This window comes from Olea europaea, chromosome 12, assembly GCF_002742605.1.
Source record: "Olea europaea var. sylvestris chromosome 12, O_europaea_v1, whole genome shotgun sequence".
Taxonomy (NCBI): Eukaryota; Viridiplantae; Streptophyta; class Magnoliopsida; order Lamiales; family Oleaceae; genus Olea; species Olea europaea.
In genome coordinates, this window is record NC_036248.1 from 1,169,008 (window position 1) to 1,188,169 (window position 19,162).

The following is a 19,162-nucleotide window of genomic DNA, read 5'->3' on the forward strand; positions in this document are numbered from 1 at the left end:
GAGCTTCTCGCCCCATTCAGGATTGAGATCATTGAAAATTGTCTTGGTACGGGCCTTGAAATCCACAGTCCACGATCACATGTGCATTGGCTGTGCCTTGGCCATCTTTGGGCATCGGATTCTTGGTCAATTTGACTGAGGGAGGAATATTAGATTCAATTTTAAGAATTAATTTTGCAAAACTAATTTGAGAAAATTTGATTTGAAAAATATGCAGACAGTGATTCATGGTCTTGGGTGACTAGCAGGTGAAGGGAGAAGTGGTGGTGGTAATCGTGATGGTGGTGGTTTTGGTTAGGGTGAAGATGAAGATGAAGGTAGGGCTGAGATTGGGTAGGTTGGAGAAGAGGTGGGAGAAAGAAGAAACCATTTTTTCCATTTTTCTTTTTTTTCGGTTTTTAAATTTAATTAGTGTTTTTATTTAATTTGGTAAATAAAAAGTTACTCTTTTGCCCTTTATAAAAATGTGGTCAATTTCAATTTTTTGGTCAACTAACTGTAAATTGGATGTTTTTCATCTATTGGAGCCTCATCTGCAACGTTTAAAAAGGTTGGGATGACGGTTATAACAAATCAAATATTTGGAGAAAGTTTGCTAGTGTTTGAAAGGTTTGTTTAAGTGACTATGGTTTGAATGTTTGAGACATTTGATTTCTCTCTAGGTTATTATTACACTCTTAGTCAAACCTTTCTATTGATTTTCTGTATTTTTCTGGCTTGTTCAGTTGTTTGGGTTGGCAGGATTTTGATCTTTTTTAAATCTATCGTTTTTCTTTTTCTTATTTTTAATCTAAGATGCCTTTTTTGTCCTGTAATCCAGTTCTTCACGCGACCGTGTCAGATTTAAAAATTTCTAAAAATTAATCCAGTCTTTATCCATCAATTCTTTTAAGGTTTGATGACACTTTGTTCCTGCTTTTACATTATTACTAATATGCTTGCAACATGTAAAAGATTCTAAGGCCATAGTGTAGTGGTTCTTTGGTTTTACACTGTTTAATCCGCTACACGAGATGAGGGACAAGTGTGTTAAACTCTATCTTGATCTATCGTGTGTAGATAAACAAATAACATATAGATCAAATGTGGAAAATGAAAATATGAACTAACCTCCAACCATTGACGTTTAAACTGCAAAATTTGGAATTGTATTTGGTGTTTCCAAGTCTTCAAGAATTCTTTGTGATGGTTTACATTCATGAAAATCCAGACTTGGGAACTAATACCAATCTTTTCCATTTATAAACTTCTTCCCATCAAAGAAGTTATGGAATATGAACGGTTACCACAATGGGCAGTTATGAGAAGGTCGTTAATATCCAATAATGAAGGAGATGATGGACCACCTTAGTATTCAAAATATTAACAAAGTGTCCTTAACATTGTACTCCCTAATATTCAAACACATCCTCTCTCACTATCTTTGTATGTTATACTGTGACAGCATTGTGTTCATAGCTTTCTTGAAGAGAAGAGAATGGGGAAAGCTACAAGGTGGTTGAGGGGCCTGTTGGGAATGAAGAAAGACAAGGAAAATGTGGAGCATAACTCAAATTATGCTGAAAATAGGGATAAAAAAAAGATGGAGTTCTGGAAAATCAGGGAAGGAATCATGAGGGTTCAGTCAGATTCCAGTGACCAACTCGGGCTGGAAGAGATCTTACATTGTTGAGGATCAGAAAGAGCAGAACAATCACGCAAGCAGTGGCTGCCGCCGCAGCCGCAGAGGCGACTGTTGCTATTGTGAGACTCGCAAGCCAAGGCAGAGGAGGACCTGGTGGCAAGGAGGGGTGGGCTGCTGTCAAGATTCAGTCAGTTTTTAGAGGTTATTTGGTTAGTGGGATTTCAATTTATATTTGGTTTTTGTGTTTATTAAGCCACCGTTTGACCCCTGTTTTTTCAAATTAAAATTGGTGGAACAGTATTTTTTTTAAGAACGAATAGTTGAAAAAGAAGGAAAAATGTTTTGTTTAAGTATAATATAATTTTATGAAAGATTGTGTGATTGAAAATAGGAGAGAAAAAATTGATATTTAATTTAATGGGGTCAAACTGGGCAAGTTTTCAATCTTGCTTGCTATTCTCGTGGTGGACAGTATTCTGGTAATAACCCATTGTTTGCTTGACAATTCAACAAAAGTATGCCCAAACATTCTAACCAAACGGTACAAATATTATTCTATTTTCATGCATTGGGACAATAATTATGTTTTTTTTTTCCCTATTTTATTGCTTAGATCCAAATTTTGAATTTTTCCATTTTAAATCTGTTGGCCCTCATTCTGTTGTGTTTGAATTTGCAACCTGGATTTGGTTAGGCCAAACTTTAGGGCGTTAATATTTGTTCTACCATAATTTTCCTCCTTTATCTAGCATAAAATTATCTATGAAGAAACATAAGTTGATTCAGGGTCATTCGTCGTTAGAATCCTTTAAGTTTTCTAGTTTGGCTTGATTCTGTAATCTCTGCTATTTCTCTGATGGATCTAATTTTCGTTTATTGTCAGTCCCGAAAAGCTCTTAAGTCGCTGAAATGACTAGTGAAATTACAGACTCTTGTTCGAGGCTACCTTATACGAAAGTGTGCTGCTACAACTTTACACAGTATGTGATAATTGTATTTTATACATTTATTCGGTACTTTAAATAGCAATATTTGATGGTTATTTCGACAAATTATATCCTAAATGTTTGTATTTTATGTTTGATAGGTAAAATTTTATGAAGGTAAATGATTTGAAGGAAAGAAGCAAAAGTAGACAAAATTGGAGAAAAGAGCTAAATTGTATGAAATCCAAAGTTCGGGGACTAAAGTGTAAATATTCAAAAGTTGTGTCGAACCTCAAGATGAAGATTCAAGAGCGTTGGGAGTCAATTGAATGAAGAAAAATATCAAAAGGATTAAATTTAGGCAAAATATTATCATAAATCAATTTCAAACCAAAAAGCTATGCTCCGGAATTTCAGGCTCAAATTAAGACCCATTTTTGACATAGAAAACGATCGAATTGGAGAATTATGTTTGAAGAAAAGTTGTAGCCCTTTGAGAGAGCTTTCCAACGCGTCTTCAATCGTCTCAATTGGATATTGGGAGAGAAAATTATGCTAAAAATACTGAAAGAGGTGCGTGCTGTCTGTTATAAAAGGAGGTGGCGCCGGGCCACCCCATGGAGTTGCAGCGCTACCACTTATTTTTATGACGCGGAGCTGCGACGCTGCATCCCAGATGCGTTAGGGCGCAATTTCGACCCCTTTTTGAGTCCATATGAAAACCCTATTCTTCCAACACGACAAGGGACCTATAAATACGAGATTTTTCACACTTTAAAGGGGTTCCACACATATTCTAGAGGCAAGAACACTTATTGAGAAAAAGGGGGGAAAGATTCAAAAGAGAGAAGACAATGCCAAATAGAGATTCAAAGGGAGAAGACAATGTCGAATCCATCGTGTGAAGCATAAATTGGAAGAAGGTGGAATTCTTTATGCAAGATCCACTTTTTCTTCTACACACTCTTATTTAAAATTCGGTGATGTATTTTAAGACAATTTGTTGTTGTTTTTCTTTTATTATGCGTAGCTAAATCCATTGTTATGGTGAATGATGTAACTCATTTGAGATCCTTTATATCTTCTTATTAAGATTCTTGGTTTTAATTCTTCCATGTGTTGATTTTTGCTATGAATTGATTGTATTAAATTACCTGATCAATAATTTGATGAATTTTGTGAATCCTTTACGAATAGAGATATGAGTTTTGGATTTAAACCATGTAGTAAAATTCATTACATTGGTATAACGAGTAGAGATACATATGCCATTTATTGCGGTCATAATTGAATTCCTAGGACAAAGAAATCGTTTAACTAAATTAAATTTGTATAGAGATATTGAATGTAATTAGTTGAATAAACTCAATGAGAACTCGAGAGGGGTAAATTGAATAGAATAGGAGAATTCGACCGAACACTACATTAGAATTGAGTCTTAATTTGAGATGTAAAAGTGATCAATGGGTGAAATTATTCTACCCTAACGTCCTTTAATTATTTGATTTTACAAAAAAAAAATGTTTGAACATTCATTTATTTTCTAGAATTTAGATTAAAATTCAAATCATTCGAATCATACAATTTTTAATCTGTTTCCATCAAATAGTAGTTAAAGAAAAAAATTTAATTAATTGCTAAAAAATAGCTCTCGTGGGAACGATAATTCGGACTCAAAAGGTCCACTCTACTACTTGTTACGATCCGTCCACTTACGAGATAAAATCGACAACAAGTTTTTGGCGCCGTTGTCGGGGACTATTTCTTTTAGTCTTAATTTTTTTTTTAACTGTTATTTGATTTGTTTATTTTTCTTTTATTTACAGAAAATTGTGTTCGTTATATGCTTTGTGCCAAAGGAGACAATCTTGAACCGTTTGATTCGGAGATAGAACGTACCTTCAGACGAAAACGCAAAGAGCATAAACAAAAACAGCAACATCAAATGGCTGACAATCAACAAATCTCTATCCCTATTCAACCGATTGGACAAATGGCCGCAAGAGTGGTGGCACAACCGAAACAGCGGCATGAGCGAGAGGAAATAAATGAAGGTGATTTGCCAGTATCAATGTTCCTAACACCTATAGCAGCACCCATGCGCTCCAGTATTGTGTATCCAGATTTTGGGGTGAAAACTTTCACATCAGGCCAGATTGGATTAACTTGATGAGCAATACTCTCCAATTCTACAAGTTACCTCATGAAAATCCGAACACTCATATCTCCAGACTTCTGAGGAACTGTTAGAACTTCCATGCTTCGGGAATCAATGAAGATGCTATTAAACTACCATTATTTTCATTTACATTGAGAGATATTGCATTGGAGTGGTTAGATGCGGAGCCTCATGGGAGCATTAATACATGGGAAGAACTGACCAGAAAATTCTGCAACAAATTCTTCCCACCAACCAGAGTAGCTAGAATCAGATTGGAAATTCAAATTTTTCAACAGAAAGAGGGAGAAAGCTATCACGAGACATGGAATAGATTTAATGAGCTAATGAGAAAATTTCCAAACCATGGAATCACTCTAGGAAACCAAGTGCGGTACTTCAACACCGGACTTACACCACTGTCAAAATCTCTCAAGTTGATGCCTCTACTGGTGGATCAATCATTGGGAAATCAGTGCAACAAACCATGGATCTATTTGAGTTAATTGCCACCACACATTCAATGTTCTCATCAGAAAGAATGGTACCACTAAAGGTAGCAGAAATGCATAAATTAGACAGCACAACATCTACTAATATACAGATAGCAGTTTTAACAAAACAGGTAGAGTTACTTGTAAAATTGCAAACATATGGAGCAAATGCAATGGTGGCCAGTTCAACATGTGAGAATTGTAGGAGAAATCACGCAACAGAGAGCTGCATGATGCTCACTTCTTCAGATGAACAAGTAAAATTTATTCAAAATAGCTTTCATAATTTCAACTCATATGAGAACAATTTCCAGCAAGAAAAAAGACCAAGTTTGGGAGAGATGTTTCAACAATATGTGCAGAAAGCGGACAAGATGTTCCAGGAAATTGACACGAACATTCAAAATCAGCAGGCATCCATCAAGAAACTGGAGACATAAATTGGTCAAGTAGTGCAACAACTTGCCGAATGTCCACAAGGGACTTTGCCATGCAATACAATGATAAATCCTAAGAAACAGGTGATGGCAATTAAAATAGTGGAGAACAATCTACCCAGGGCCCTCGTGAAAGTTAAAGCGTATGTACCTCCACTTCCATTTTCCCAAAGACTTCGAAAGAAGTCGATGGAGCAAAATATTCATGTCATAAATACTAAGAGTGAGGTACAATCGCCAGAGATTACTACAGAGAGACCCAAAAGAAAAGATGACTAGGAAGTGATTGATGAAGTTACAAGGGCAGAAAAATTTGCACCAAATGCAACTAAAAATGGAGAAAGTACAGAAACATTAGCTGCCAAAACACCAAGTCTAAACAAAACTTACATGCCGCCCAATCCCTATCCTCAAAAGCTCAAGAAGAACAAACAAGACACAAATTATAAAAAATACTTTGATGCTCTCAAGAAGCTCCAGATCAATGTTCCGTTCATTGACCCGATACTACAAATTCCAAGCTACGTGAAATTTTTGAAAGAGATGTTGACAAAAAAAAGAAAGCTTCCGGAGTTTAAAACTGTAGCATTAATCGAGGAAAGTAGTGCAAGAGTTCAGAGAAAATTGCCTCATAAATTGAAAGATCTAGGGAGTTTTACTTTACCAATTTCAATTGGAAATTTCTGTTCAATTAATACATTGTGTGACACTGGTGCTAGTATCAATCTAATGTTGTATTCTGCTTACAGGAATTAGGACTAGGTGAAGTCAACTCAACATCAATAACGCTATAACTAGCTGATAGAACAATCGCAAAGCCACGTGGCAAAGGTGAGGATGTACTTGTAAAAGTAGGAAATTTAATATTTCCCGTGGATTTCATTGTATTGGACATACCAGAAGATCGAGACATTTCAATTATATTGGATTAGCCATTCTTAGCAACGGGACGAACCCTTATTGATATGGAGAAGGGAGATCTAATCTTGAGAGTGGAGGACAAGTAGGAAATATTCAATATTTACACCCAATATGAGAAACCTCCCAATAAAAATGATTGTTGTAGAATTGATGAAGAAGAGCCACTTGATCAACGAAACTGTCAAAACAAAAAACCAAATCATGGGGATCTTCTTGGTAGAGATGAGAATGTAAAAATCAAAATCTGAAGAGCAAAAATGGGCTGCATGAATGAAAATTGCACAAAGTACAATAATGGAATAACTTGGTTTTAGCTACCATGATAAATCAACTGCACAAGTCAAGCTAATGACTTAAAATAAGCGCTTCTTGGGAGGCAACCCAAACTTTTATTTTGTTTTGTTTTCAAAGTTTTAGGATAGTTTAATTTATAGTTTATTCATGAATCATCACCCATACCCCTTTTATCCATAGGTCTTCGAGTCATTAAGCGGTCATTAGATGTTTGAGCTAAGTAACTCTTGTTACGTGAGTTTAAATTTTTCAAATTTGATTTTTTAGGAACATGACGTCGTGGAACACTCAAACCAACATGGACATGGAGAAAATGAGACAAATCTCAAGTTTGAGGGAGAATGTGGCAGAAGAATCGATCAAATGCAACACCAAGGCACCACAACATCATAGGCAATACGAACATTTCAGGAAAGCTTCCTCACTTTCCTTTAAATTTCACATTGAGGACAATGTTTAGTTTAAGTTTGTGGGAGTGTATTATTATTAATTGCCTTATTGCCTACCTAAAATTTTTGTGTGAGTTGGACAGTTTGGCTTACAATTATGCTTTACTTTGAGATTTGGTGTTGGTTTATGAACTACATGCTAGATTAATTGAAGCTCAACCTTGTAAAACTTGATATTATACGTACACAAGAATTGAGTCTGACATTATGATAAAATGAGTTGATTCATTTGTTACATAGGTTGATTTAATTAAACATAGATGCTTTACCTAAACCATAATAAATTATCTATCCTTAGAACAAATTTAGCATAGTTTGGGGGTGATTTTATAGTTTTAGGAAGATGCGGATGTTAATGTGGATTCCATGTGTGAAAATTTATGTATGGATTGTCTTAGACTAACATGATAAAACGAGGCGAAAGTCTTAAGTTGGAAGTTAGTTCGTTTGAATAAGTATGTAAAATGGGCATTGCACTAATTAAGACATATACATTTGAAATCTAAAAACTTCTCTTTGAAATTTTCATGACTCGAGTAATTAAGCCTGCAAGGGTATTTTAAAATTTGGTGCCCTAAAGTTGTTTGACTTGGGAGTCATTAGCTTAAAGCTTGCTACATGGATCATTTAGAAAGCAATAAAAGATGAAACTGCACTTGAAACAAAAATTGGTTCTCTTCGAAACCTTTTTGACTCAGATCAGTAAGCCTGTAAGGGTGTTTAAAATTTGGTGCCCTAAAATCATTTGATTTGGGAGTTATCGGCCTAAAGCCTGCTACAGAGGTCATCTAGAAAGCTTAATGGAGAGAATGCAAAAATAAATAAATAAATAAATAATCATGAAAATCAGAAAAAGCAAGTGCGTGAAAAGAGCAATAGCATCAATACATTGGTTAAGCCCAACGCTTATTTGAGGGAATTTGACTTTTGATGAAAGATAATTAGCTAGTCGAGTTGTGGCGGTCGAAGCAATCAAATAATTAGAGAATCCCTGTTCATTGAAGTGTTGACTTACAACTAGTAACGTCCACCTAAACTCAAGAGGGTGAGGATAATAATGAAATATTCAACCTTAGATTACACATTGGAAAGGAGTGACAAAGAACAAGTTTGGTGGTTTGTGAATCTAACGGGTGATGAGAGGACATATATGACCATTAAAGGTCGGAAATTAGAACAACTTGTGAATTCATTAATGTCTACTTAATTCTTCATGCACACACGTCGATTTTGCATTGGAAGAGTGAATATTAGTTTGGTGTTGTAACTTTGAAGTATGTTTATGGAATTAACACTTAAATCTTGAATCCTGAGGTGAAAAGGCTAGATTGTCCAACCAAATATTTTTGCATAATTGTGTTTACTGTTGTTTAGTTTATAATTTTGTTTAAGGACAAATAAATGTTTAAGTTTGAGAGTATTTGATAATTGTATTTTATACACTTATTCGGTATCTTAAATAGTAATATTTGATGATTCTTTCGACAAATTATATCCTAAATGTTTGTATTTTATGTTTAATAGGTAAAATTTTATGAAGGAAAAAGATCTGAAGGAAAGAAGCAAAAGTAGGCAAAATTGGATAAAAGAGCTTAATTGTGTGAAATCCAAAGTTCGGGGACTAAAGTGTAAATATTCAAAAGTTGCGTCGACCTCAAGATGAAGATTCAAGAGCGTTGGGAGTCAATTGGATGAAGAAAGATGTCAAAGGGATCAAATTTAGGCAAAATATGATCCAACCGAAAAGCTATGTTCCGAAATTTTAGGCTCAAAATAAGACTCGTTTTTGACATAGAAAACGATCGAATCAGAGAATTATGTCTGAAGCAAAGTTGTAGCCCTTTGAGAGAGCTTTCCAACGCATCTTGAATTGCATCAATTGGATATCGGGAGAGAAAGTTATGCTAAAAATACTGAAAAATATGCGTGTTGTCTATTCGAAAAGTGGCGTCGTGGCGTCAGGAGATTCAGAGAGGTAGCGCCGAGCGGCGCTGCAGCGCCACCACCTATTTTTATGACGCGGCGCTGTGACGCCGTATCCCAGATGCGTTAGGGCCCAAATTCGGCCCCTTTTTGAGTCCATATGAAAACCCTATTCTTCCAACACGGCAAGGGACCTATAAATATGAGATTTCTCACACTTTAAAGGGATTCTAGACATATTCTAGAGGTGTTCTTACTTATTGAGAAAAAGGGGGGAGAGATTCAAAAGGGAGAAGACAACGCCGAATCCATCGTGAGAAGCATAAATTGGAAGAAGGAGGAATTCTTGGTGCAAGATCCACTTTTTCTTCTACACACTCTTATTCAAAATCCGATGATGTATTTTAAGACAATTTGTTGTTGTTTTTCTTTTATTATGCAAGATCCACTTTTTCTTAAAATTTTAAGACAAGTCGAAGTCGAGGTCTCAAAGGATCTTGCACCAATATCCGATTCTTTTATAGACAATTCTTAAAATTGTCTATAAAAGAATCTTAAAATGGTCTCAAAAAGGGGCCGAATATTGGTGCAAGATCCACTTTTTCTTCTACACACTTTTATTATGGGTAACTAAATCATTTGTTATGGTGAATAATGTAATCCATTTGAGATCCTTTATATCTTCTTATTAAGATTCTTGGTTTTAATTTTTCTATGTGTTGATTTTTGCTATGGATTGATTGCATTAAATTACTTGATCAATAATTTGATGAATTTTGTGAATCCTTTACGAATAGAGATGTGAGTTTAGGATTTAGACCATATAGTAAAATTCATTACATTGGTATAACGAGTAGAGATACATATGCCATTTATTGCAGTCATAATTGAATTCCTAGGACAAAAAATCGTTTAATAAGTTAAATTTGCATAGAGATGTGAAATTTTATTAGTTAAATAGGCTCAATGAGAACTCAAGAGGGGTAAATTGAATACAATATGAGAATTCAACAGAACGCTACATTAGAATTGAGTCTTAATTTGAGATGTAAAGGTGATCAATTGATGAAATTATTCTGCCCTAACGTCCTTTAATTATTTGATTTTACAAAAAAAAAATGCGTGATCATTCATTTATTTTCTAGAATTTAAATTAAAATTCAAATCATTCGAATCATACAACTTTTAATCTGTTTCCATCAAATAGTAGTTCAAGAAAAAATTGAATTAAGTGTTAGAAAATAGTCCTCGTGAGAACGATAATTCGGACTCAAAAGATCCACTTTAGTACTTATTACGATCCGTCCATTTGCGGGATAAAATCGACAACAGTATGCAAGCTCTCGTCAAAGCTCAGGCTATTGTCCATTCCCAAAGGGCTCGTCATTCGACCAATAACAACTACAAATTTCACTCAGAGAATCAAGCTAGAAACTTAAATGTAAGTATCAATCTATACTAATTTTGTGTCCGAAAAGACTGTAATAATCACCAAGCATGTTCCCTTATAACATAACAACAAAAACCCAAGTGGTACTAGTAGACTTCAATTTGCCGAAAAACTGTATAATCCATAGCGGAGCTTTCGAAGTACATCAATCGAGGCCAACTTGATGAGCTTGCGAAAGGATGAATGAGACCACAAGAAGGTTTGGAACCCTACCCACAGCCCTTGCTGAAAGAGAACTGAACCATATTATACCAAGCCTCCAAAAGAAAGAATCTTTCCCTTATCGCAGAGCTATTTTGGCATCTTTTTCTCGCTAATACTTCATACATTTGCAGGAAAGATTTGATGAAACTCAAAGCGAATTTCATAGCAAGAGACTCTCAGCTTCATATGATCCTTCACTCAATGCATATGACGATAGCCCGAAGATAGTAGAGACTCGTGCAAGTCGAAGTCGAGGTCTCAAAGGATCTACGCTTGCACATCAAAATATGGTGCTGATCATTATTACCAAGAAAATTTGTCTCCTCTTCCATGTCCAATCTCGGCTCGTCTATCCATCCCTAATTGTAGCCACCTTCAAGATTTCGACTATTTCTTTATCAGAGAGGACTCTAAGTTGGCTACTGCACAGAGCACTCCTTGTTTAGCGAGTTCTCGACCACACACCCCCGTTACGCCGGCTAAGAGTTTATGGCGGGATAGCTTCTTTAGGCCATACTCAAACTGTCCCAGTTATATGTCAAATACTCAATCTTTTAAGGCAGAGCTAAGGACTCACAGCGCTCCAAAACAAAGGCCAGAATCAGGGCTGAGAAGGAGGCTTTCATTGAATGAAATAATGGCATCAAGAACTAGTTTTAGTGGTGTTAGAATGCAGTAGCCACGTTAACAAGTTCAAGAAGATTTTGGCTTCAAAAAAGTTTAATTTACGGAGAAACCGGGTTGGCATTGTTGCACATACCACTCGGTTGCACGAAAATAGAAACGGGATATGTGAAACAACTCTCATTTTTAAGAAGTTTCAGCCTAGGATAATGTTACGCCGGCTAAGAGTTTATGTCGGGATAGCTTCTTTAGGCCATACTCAAACTGTCCCAGTTATATGTCAAATACTCAATCTTTTAAGGCAGAGCTAAGGACTCACAGTGCTCCAAAACAAAGGCCAGAATCAGGGCTGAGAAGGAGGCTTTCATTGAATGAAATAATGGCATCAAGAACTAGTTTTAGTGGTGTTAGAATGCAGTAGCCACGTTAACAAGTTCAAGAAGATTTTGGCTTCAAAAAAGTTTAATTTACGGAGAAACCGGGTTGGCATTGTTGCACATACCACTCGGTTGCACGAAAATAGAAACGGGATATGTGAAACAACTCTCATTTTTAAGAAGTTTCAGCCTAGGATAACGGCTTTATTATCCCATGTTCTCGAACTATCATAAAATAGAGCAGTGTTTGTATAAAATCCTCTATAAAGTTGAGTAAGCTTTTTAAAGATTTTAGTGTGCTAATTGAAAATTTATATTCACCATTCGAATGTGGAGATGTTATGGAAATACGATGAATTAAGCTCTTGTTTGATTCTCATTTTTTTTTAAATATATTTTTTGCTTTCTTCCTTTTAATCATACGTTGTTCAATAAAATAATATTACAGTAAATTCAAAATTTTTTCTTAATTTTTAACTACACATTTTTCATCAATTTACTATTTCAAAATGCATTTTTAATATTTTATGTCCCGTTTGTTTTTCATTCTTTGACAAAAAAAATGAAAAATATGACTGTTATCCATCACATCGAGCGACCATATTTGACTTCCTCTCTCTTGTGTGAATCCCGTAACGACTATATTTTTCATTCTCATTCTAATAAGAATGAAAATCAAACGGAGGCTTAATGAGGCTCAAATAGGTTCTAATATTATAAGACGGTGTTTGGGAGCCATTTTTATGTAAAAAGCATTTTGGAATAGTAAATTGATGAGAAATGTGTGGTTAAAAATAAAAAAAAAAGTTTTTGATTTACGTGTAATATTATTTTAATGAAGAATGTGTAGTTGAAAAGAAGATAGAGAAAAATGCATTTTGAAAAAAATGGGTATCAAACGAGGTCTAAAAAGCAATAACAAAAAACTCCAATAATTAATTATCTAAGATCAAACTTGAAGTGTACGCTTGACAAGGCTTCCACAGACACAGCCATTGCTATAAATCAAGAATCCAAAATCTGAAATGTTTAAAATCTACCCATGTGCCCAACGGTCATCTTTTATACCTTCGTTGCTGAGAGTATACTGTAAAACAATTCTTTCTCCCTCCCAAACCCATCAAGAAATATTTTCTAAAATAAAATATACCTATCCATCAAGAAATCATCCGTTATTATAAAACAAGAAATCAGAGGAACCCACATTTGAAAACCGGAAAGAAAAAGAATTCCATTGTATTCTTCAAAGAACCTGTAGTGAATTCAAGAAAAAGCACAAAATGGAGGGTTCTGATAATGGATTTTCATCATCAAACACTCCCAGATCTCCTCTGGTTCCAAAATCGTCACCTTCAGGTATGTCCCCTTCTCAATATTTAGTTTGTAAAATTTTGAATCCTGGGTCCAATGAATGTTTAAAGTTTACCGTTTTCAAATTTTCTGCAAGCGTGCAAAAAAATGGCAGTTTACTTCTTCTTTTTTTTCTTTTTTTCTTTTTTTTTTTCAACCAAGATTCTATATTTGATTAGGTTCAGGAGAAAACAATGAGAATGATACAAGTCAAGACCAAATGAATTCCAAGTTGCATAACCCCAAGAAACTAGTAGCAAAACATTTTATGTCACCCACTAAATCTGCATCTTCAAAGATCGCATTTTCAAAAAAGAAAATTCTGGCTGAGAGGAATGAAAATTCAAGCTTTTCGGATACCCAAATTCGGAAATCTCCGGATCTGGAAATGAAAAATAGCCCCTTAAATTCGAGTATTGGTCACTCTGGTCGATCTTCATCTTGGTTTATTCCATCTAATAATTGTGCTCCTGGGTCAAATGATAATGGCGTTGTGGCTGATTCATCTTTGAAGCCTTATGACCCTTACACAAATTACCTCTCCCCAAGGCCTAAGTACCTGCGGTATGATCCCAACAAACGGCGTATGATCTTTCACCGTAAACTAAGTGAGAGCAGAGAGGGAAAAGATGGTACAGAAATTCAGAAAGGTGTTGGGGATGGTATGGTAGAGGAGGAGGAGGTAGAAGAAGAAGAAGAAAGGGAGGAGTTTGAGGAAAAAGGATGGAGTTTGAGAGGAGTATTGAAATTTCTGCTGATATTGTTTGTCTGTTTTCTGTCAAAGACATATGTAAGTTCTATGAACTCTTCAGCACTATCACCAAATCTACAAACCGTTTCGGGTTTCAAAGATGAAGCTGCATATTTGGAAGTGTATGGAGATGGTTTCTTGGAAGTGGAGGAGAGAGAGAGTGGACTTGGGGTCCATAATATACTAATGGTCAAAGAGGATGATAATTTGGACATGGGGGATAAGAATACCAAACCTTATGAATCTGAGCATGATTCTGAAGTGGGTAAGAAAGGCGAGCTTGATAATATAAAAATGGGTGAAGTCTATAACATGGAAAAGGTCAAGAATAGTGAGGCAGAATTGGCTGAAGTCGATAATGTGGAAAGAGTTGAGACTAGTGAGGCTGCAATGGTTGAAAATGATGTGTTGCACATGGAGGATAGTAAAAAAGAGTCTGTTGAATATGACTCTGATAGTGAAGTAGTTAAGACTTGTGAAGTTTTCAAAGAGGTGCCACTCGCGGTAGTTGCCAAAAGCAAGGATATAGAAGGTGGTGAAGTCGAGTACATAGCAGATGCAAAAATTACTCCAAGTGATGATGCCGGTGGCAATGAATTGGTGAAAGAAGTTGAGGGTTCTGACCAGTTGAAGAAGCCTATGACATTCCAAGAGGAGCAGACACCACAGAATACGGAAGGGGTGAAGCAGCCTAATATGGAACTTATAGAATCACATGAACTGCCTGTCAACTTGGTCGATGAAGTTGATGAAGAATTTTATGACGACAGTGAAACAAAGAAAGTTGGATCTAATATCCTAGTTGTTACTGGAGTTTTTACTTTCTCCATAATGTTGGCATCTCTGTCTTTTTTCTGTCGTTCAAAGAAAGGTAAAACTACATCTATGCTAAATCCACTTACATCTATAGTAGAGGATGAAGTAGCACGAGGACCTCCTGTACTGGAAGTCGAAGAAGAGCTAATTGAGAAGACAATGACCCTGGAAGTTCCAGCTGAGGAGGAAGAGCACATTAGAAAGGAAATTATATATTCCATTAGGCCTTTATCCTTGTCTAGTTCAATAGCAGAAGCAACTAAAGAAATCGGCAGTTACATCCATGCACCAACCATTGAATTGCTAGGAGAATTTGTGATTAAAGAAGTAGGCAGCTCCCACGGGAAAATACCAGCAACTGAATATGAAGAGAGCAATGCTTCTCAAAAGGGGTTAAAATCTTGTCCAGATTATGTTCCATCTCAGCCATTCTCATACGTTTCTACTAAAGATTCGCAGGCATATGGAAGCTTTACTGATGAAAGGAAGATTTTAAAGAAAGAGGTAATATTGAATCACTCAAATTCAGTAGTATGTTTTTGTTCCTTTCCCGTTTGTCTTCGTTTGAGCACTTCCAGTATTTTCTGTCATTCCGAGATTACAACACTGCTAAAACACTTCCACCCTTATACAGGGAGGCAAAGATGGAGAATCCAAGATAGAATTAACTACTCCAGTTAGGCGGTCGAGTCGACTTCGCAACCGCTCAGTCGTGTCTCCATGAGTATTCATCACTCTTCCACTGGACTAAGTGAAAAGACCTGTTTACTTCTGTCAACTTTCTTTTATCTTCCTACAATCTGTGCAGGATATGATTACTAGATTAGATTGATGTTTCTTAATTCAGATAATTAGTCTAGATTTGTTTCTGAAAGTGGTAGTTATAATCCATCTTCCATTTTGCTATTCCTTTTTAACTAAGTTCTTGTCCTAATTTTAGAAGTTTTGATCTAGAGTCTGTTTGAGAATGATTTTGAGAATTGATTTTTTGACCGTTAGGAGAAAAGTGGGGTCCACCCGTGAGAGAAGAAGTCAAATATGACGGTTGGAATAGTGACATAACGATCAAAAAATCAATTTTTTGGGCCAAAAAATCACTCCCAAACAGGCTACTAATGTTCAAAATGAAACCAATATACAGTTACATATTTGTGTACTTTTGCCGCATTTGAACATCAAATATTTTTTAAAAGAAGAAGGTAACAACATCCGTTTACGAGTTCGACTCTCCAAATTGGACAACAACGAGCATCCGACCTCACAATGACATGAAAAATTCAATTCTGTTGACTACATCAATTTAGAAATGGTATTTTGACAAAAGAATCATTACTTATTTCGATCTTCTTCATCTAAAACCCTAAGTCTTAACCATTAGATTAGTTCTTGATATTGTTACAAACTATGTACTAAAAAATTACAATAAATAATAAAAATATATAATAGTTAATTACCTGTCAAAAGACAAAAATAGAAAATAGAAGGCACCCTTGAGGCCTACTAATTTTGGGCCCTTCCTCTCGGGGGATTCTCTTCCCCACAGCCTCTAATTAGAGTTGCGTTTTCCTCCACAAACAAAAATTTTGATTCTAACTTCCATTCTCCAAATAATTCCAACAGCAATTTCCCGGCAAAATCTCTTCCTGTTTTCTTGTACACAGAGAACAATCTGAATTTTTTTTTTTCCCTACGGTAAACATGTTTTCATTCAATCAATGCTGAGGATTTTCTTGATCAATCCTCAAAAAGGTTACCTTCTTAATGGAGAAATTTGCATCCCGACCCCAATTTATTGAAAATACGGCTTAATTTGTTGTTTCCTTGTTTAATCATTTTCTGTTCAGATGATGCAATGTAAGAATTGATATACTCGTGCAGCAAAAGAAACTTATCGAGATAACCAGTTTATGTATTTCTCTTCGTCAAGATTGTTCCTTGGGCTATTGAGATTTTGTTTGTTAAAAGAGGATAAGACTTACACGAATGGCTCGACGTGGTCACACGAGGACCCAATCATTTTCCTCTTCTCAAGCTCAGAATTTGACAGACGATCCCGTGACAGATAAAACTGCTCAGAGCACGGTATCATGTGTATACCAGACATATGTCGGAGGGTACTGGCGAAATGTCACAGTTTTATGGAGCAAGAACCTGATGAACAATTCGTTAAGCATATCGGTGGATAGCACGCAGAGTGATCATAACCAAACATGCAAGATTGATTTCAAACCTTGGCATTTTTGGGCGAAAAAGGGTTACAAGACTTTCGAGGTTGATGGAAATCAACTGGACGCCTATTGGGATCTTCGTTCAGCAAAATTTTCCGGCAGCCCGGAACCCTGTAAAGATTTCTACGTCGCAATAGTATCTGACGAAGAAGTGGTGTTATTAATAGGGGATTACAAGAAAAAGGCCTATAAGAGGACAAAATCCAGACCTGCCCTTGTTGATGCAGCTCTGTTTTCTAAAAAAGAACACGTTTTCGCCAAGAAATGTTTCTCCACAAGAGCAAAGTTTGATGACAGGCAAAAGGAGCACGAGATCGTTGTAGAGAGTTCCACATCAGGGAATAAGGATCCCGAAATGTGGATTAGCATAGACGGGATTGTATTGATCCACATTCGGAATTTGCAGTGGAAATTCAGAGGAAACCAGACCGTATTAGTTGACAAGCAACCAGTACAAGTCCTTTGGGATGTACATTCTTGGTTATTTTGTGCCCCGGGATCCGCTCACGGGATGTTCATCTTCAAGCCCGGCACAGCAGAAGCGGATAGTGATAAGGACGAAAACAGCCGATGTGATGATAGTGACTGCAGCGACAATAGCTGGTATTACTCGACACAAAGCTATGCCAAAGCCTCACAGTTCTGTCTTTTCCTTTACGCGTGGAAGATCGAGTAGAGAAAATATAGTCTATTACATGATTTTATACGGTTTAATGAAGAGAGTAAGCTTGATATTGTGGGAGTAATACAATCATGTTCTTCAAATTACTGCAGAAATATTTTTGCAGAATTCAGTATGAACACTAATTAAACAAGTTTATTCATAATTCGACTCCAAAGAAGAAGACCAGAAAACAAATTTTCGAACAGATTCAGCCCTTCATCTCACTTGGATTATTGGATTATTGGCCTTATCAATGTAGTCCATAGTATTAACTTGGGCTTTCTGAATCCATTTTCATGGTCCACCACAGTCTCGAGAAGAAATCTTTAGTTGCCATTTTCATATTCTAATCTTGCATACTTTCGGAACTTTATTCTTCTGCAAGGCCATTATACTTATCGAACTATGATTTAGCTTCAAAGAAATAGAGAAGAAAAGAATATTTAAAAAATTATAGAAGAGATCTTTTAGATGAAAAAACTTAATATTATCCAGAAAATTATAAAAAGCAGGTGTCACACGCATTTGATGAACTTGGGATTCTTTTGTAACAGAATTTTCTAAAAATAGTAAGCAATCCCCACGTACGTAGATCAAACCTCTTTTTGGATAACTATTATTTCGTTCAAAGATTCTTAAATGACAACATTAGCAAAGAGGACCTAAAATACCACACCCCCGTTTACAAATCTGGTTGGATCAAACTTACATTAGACAACATCGGATCGACCACAAGGCTTGAGATTAAGATATCAATACGTGAATTTAAGATAATGTTGAGGAGGTCATAACTTTCCGTCTCTTAATCTAACTAATCATAGGCATTATCGCCTTCTTCATAAAATATTTGGCCTACATTTTGATCGATTATATCATTGTTGAAGGCAAAAGAGTGGTCTTCTTGCATTATGGGTGCACGATGATTGTCATAATTAAAGGATATATATTCAATTAGGACTGCCTAATCACATAATAATTATATAAAATAATGTTGGTTTCATAATAATGAATCTTGAAAATCATGGGGATGAAATTAAATTAATCCTATAAGTTACATCATGATTTAATAATGGTTGATTGTGAATGCGGTGTTCAACTTATGGACCCATGATTTCCAACTTTCGGCTGGTCAAACAACGTTGAAAGGACACAAAATAATGCAAAACTCTGCGCAGTCAAAGAATAATGTTATTTGTACATAATAGAATCATATAGAAGAAGTGTTAAAAAAAGAATAAAAAAAATTATGACTCAATCATGTCTCACACGACATCATGTATATGCAGGGACGGATTAGGATTGGATCCCAAACCGTGCTACAAAATTTCAAATCGAACTACTACTTTGGGGGGAAAAAATTTAAACATAAAAGATTGATTTTTTACCAAAAAAAAAAATTAAAAAAAAACACCTTAAAAAATGTTATTGGGACTGAAGGGGACTATAGCCCAACCCAGCAACCCCCCCCCCCC

The 19,162-nt window shown here is 35.8% G+C and overlaps 2 protein-coding genes across 3 annotated transcripts; both read left to right on the forward strand.

Annotated features, from left to right (window-relative positions):
* Positions 1-12,918: 12,918 nt before the first annotated feature.
* On the forward strand, positions 12,919-15,715 carry LOC111405086. Of its 2 annotated transcripts, none has more exons than XM_023033803.1 (3): positions 12,919-13,237; positions 13,411-15,302; positions 15,433-15,715. In XM_023033803.1, exons 1-3 carry the CDS (start codon positions 13,162-13,164, stop codon positions 15,520-15,522), a joined length of 2,058 nt encoding a protein of 685 aa, XP_022889571.1. In that variant the 5' UTR covers positions 12,919-13,161; the 3' UTR covers positions 15,523-15,715. The 2 variants fall into 2 exon arrangements, with proteins under 2 accessions (XP_022889571.1, XP_022889572.1); XM_023033804.1 differs by having other exon boundaries at positions 13,152-13,237; positions 13,394-15,302.
* Positions 15,716-16,278: 563 nt separating this feature from the next.
* On the forward strand, positions 16,279-17,850 carry LOC111406910. The gene has a single exon (XM_023036272.1). It carries the CDS (start codon positions 16,782-16,784, stop codon positions 17,700-17,702), a length of 921 nt encoding a protein of 306 aa, XP_022892040.1. The 5' UTR covers positions 16,279-16,781; the 3' UTR covers positions 17,703-17,850.
* Positions 17,851-19,162: the final 1,312 nt, after the last annotated feature.

Coding starts and splice junctions, on each gene's coding strand:
- LOC111405086 (XM_023033803.1), top strand. CDS start 13,162: ATGGAGGGTTCTGATAATGGATTTTCATCATCAAACACTCCCAGATCT. Junction 13,238..13,410: donor TCCAAAATCGTCACCTTCAG/GTATGTCCCCTT, acceptor ATATTTGATTAG/GTTCAGGAGAAAACAATGAG. Junction 15,303..15,432: donor GGAAGATTTTAAAGAAAGAG/GTAATATTGAAT, acceptor ACCCTTATACAG/GGAGGCAAAGATGGAGAATC.
- LOC111406910 (XM_023036272.1), top strand. CDS start 16,782: ATGGCTCGACGTGGTCACACGAGGACCCAATCATTTTCCTCTTCTCAA.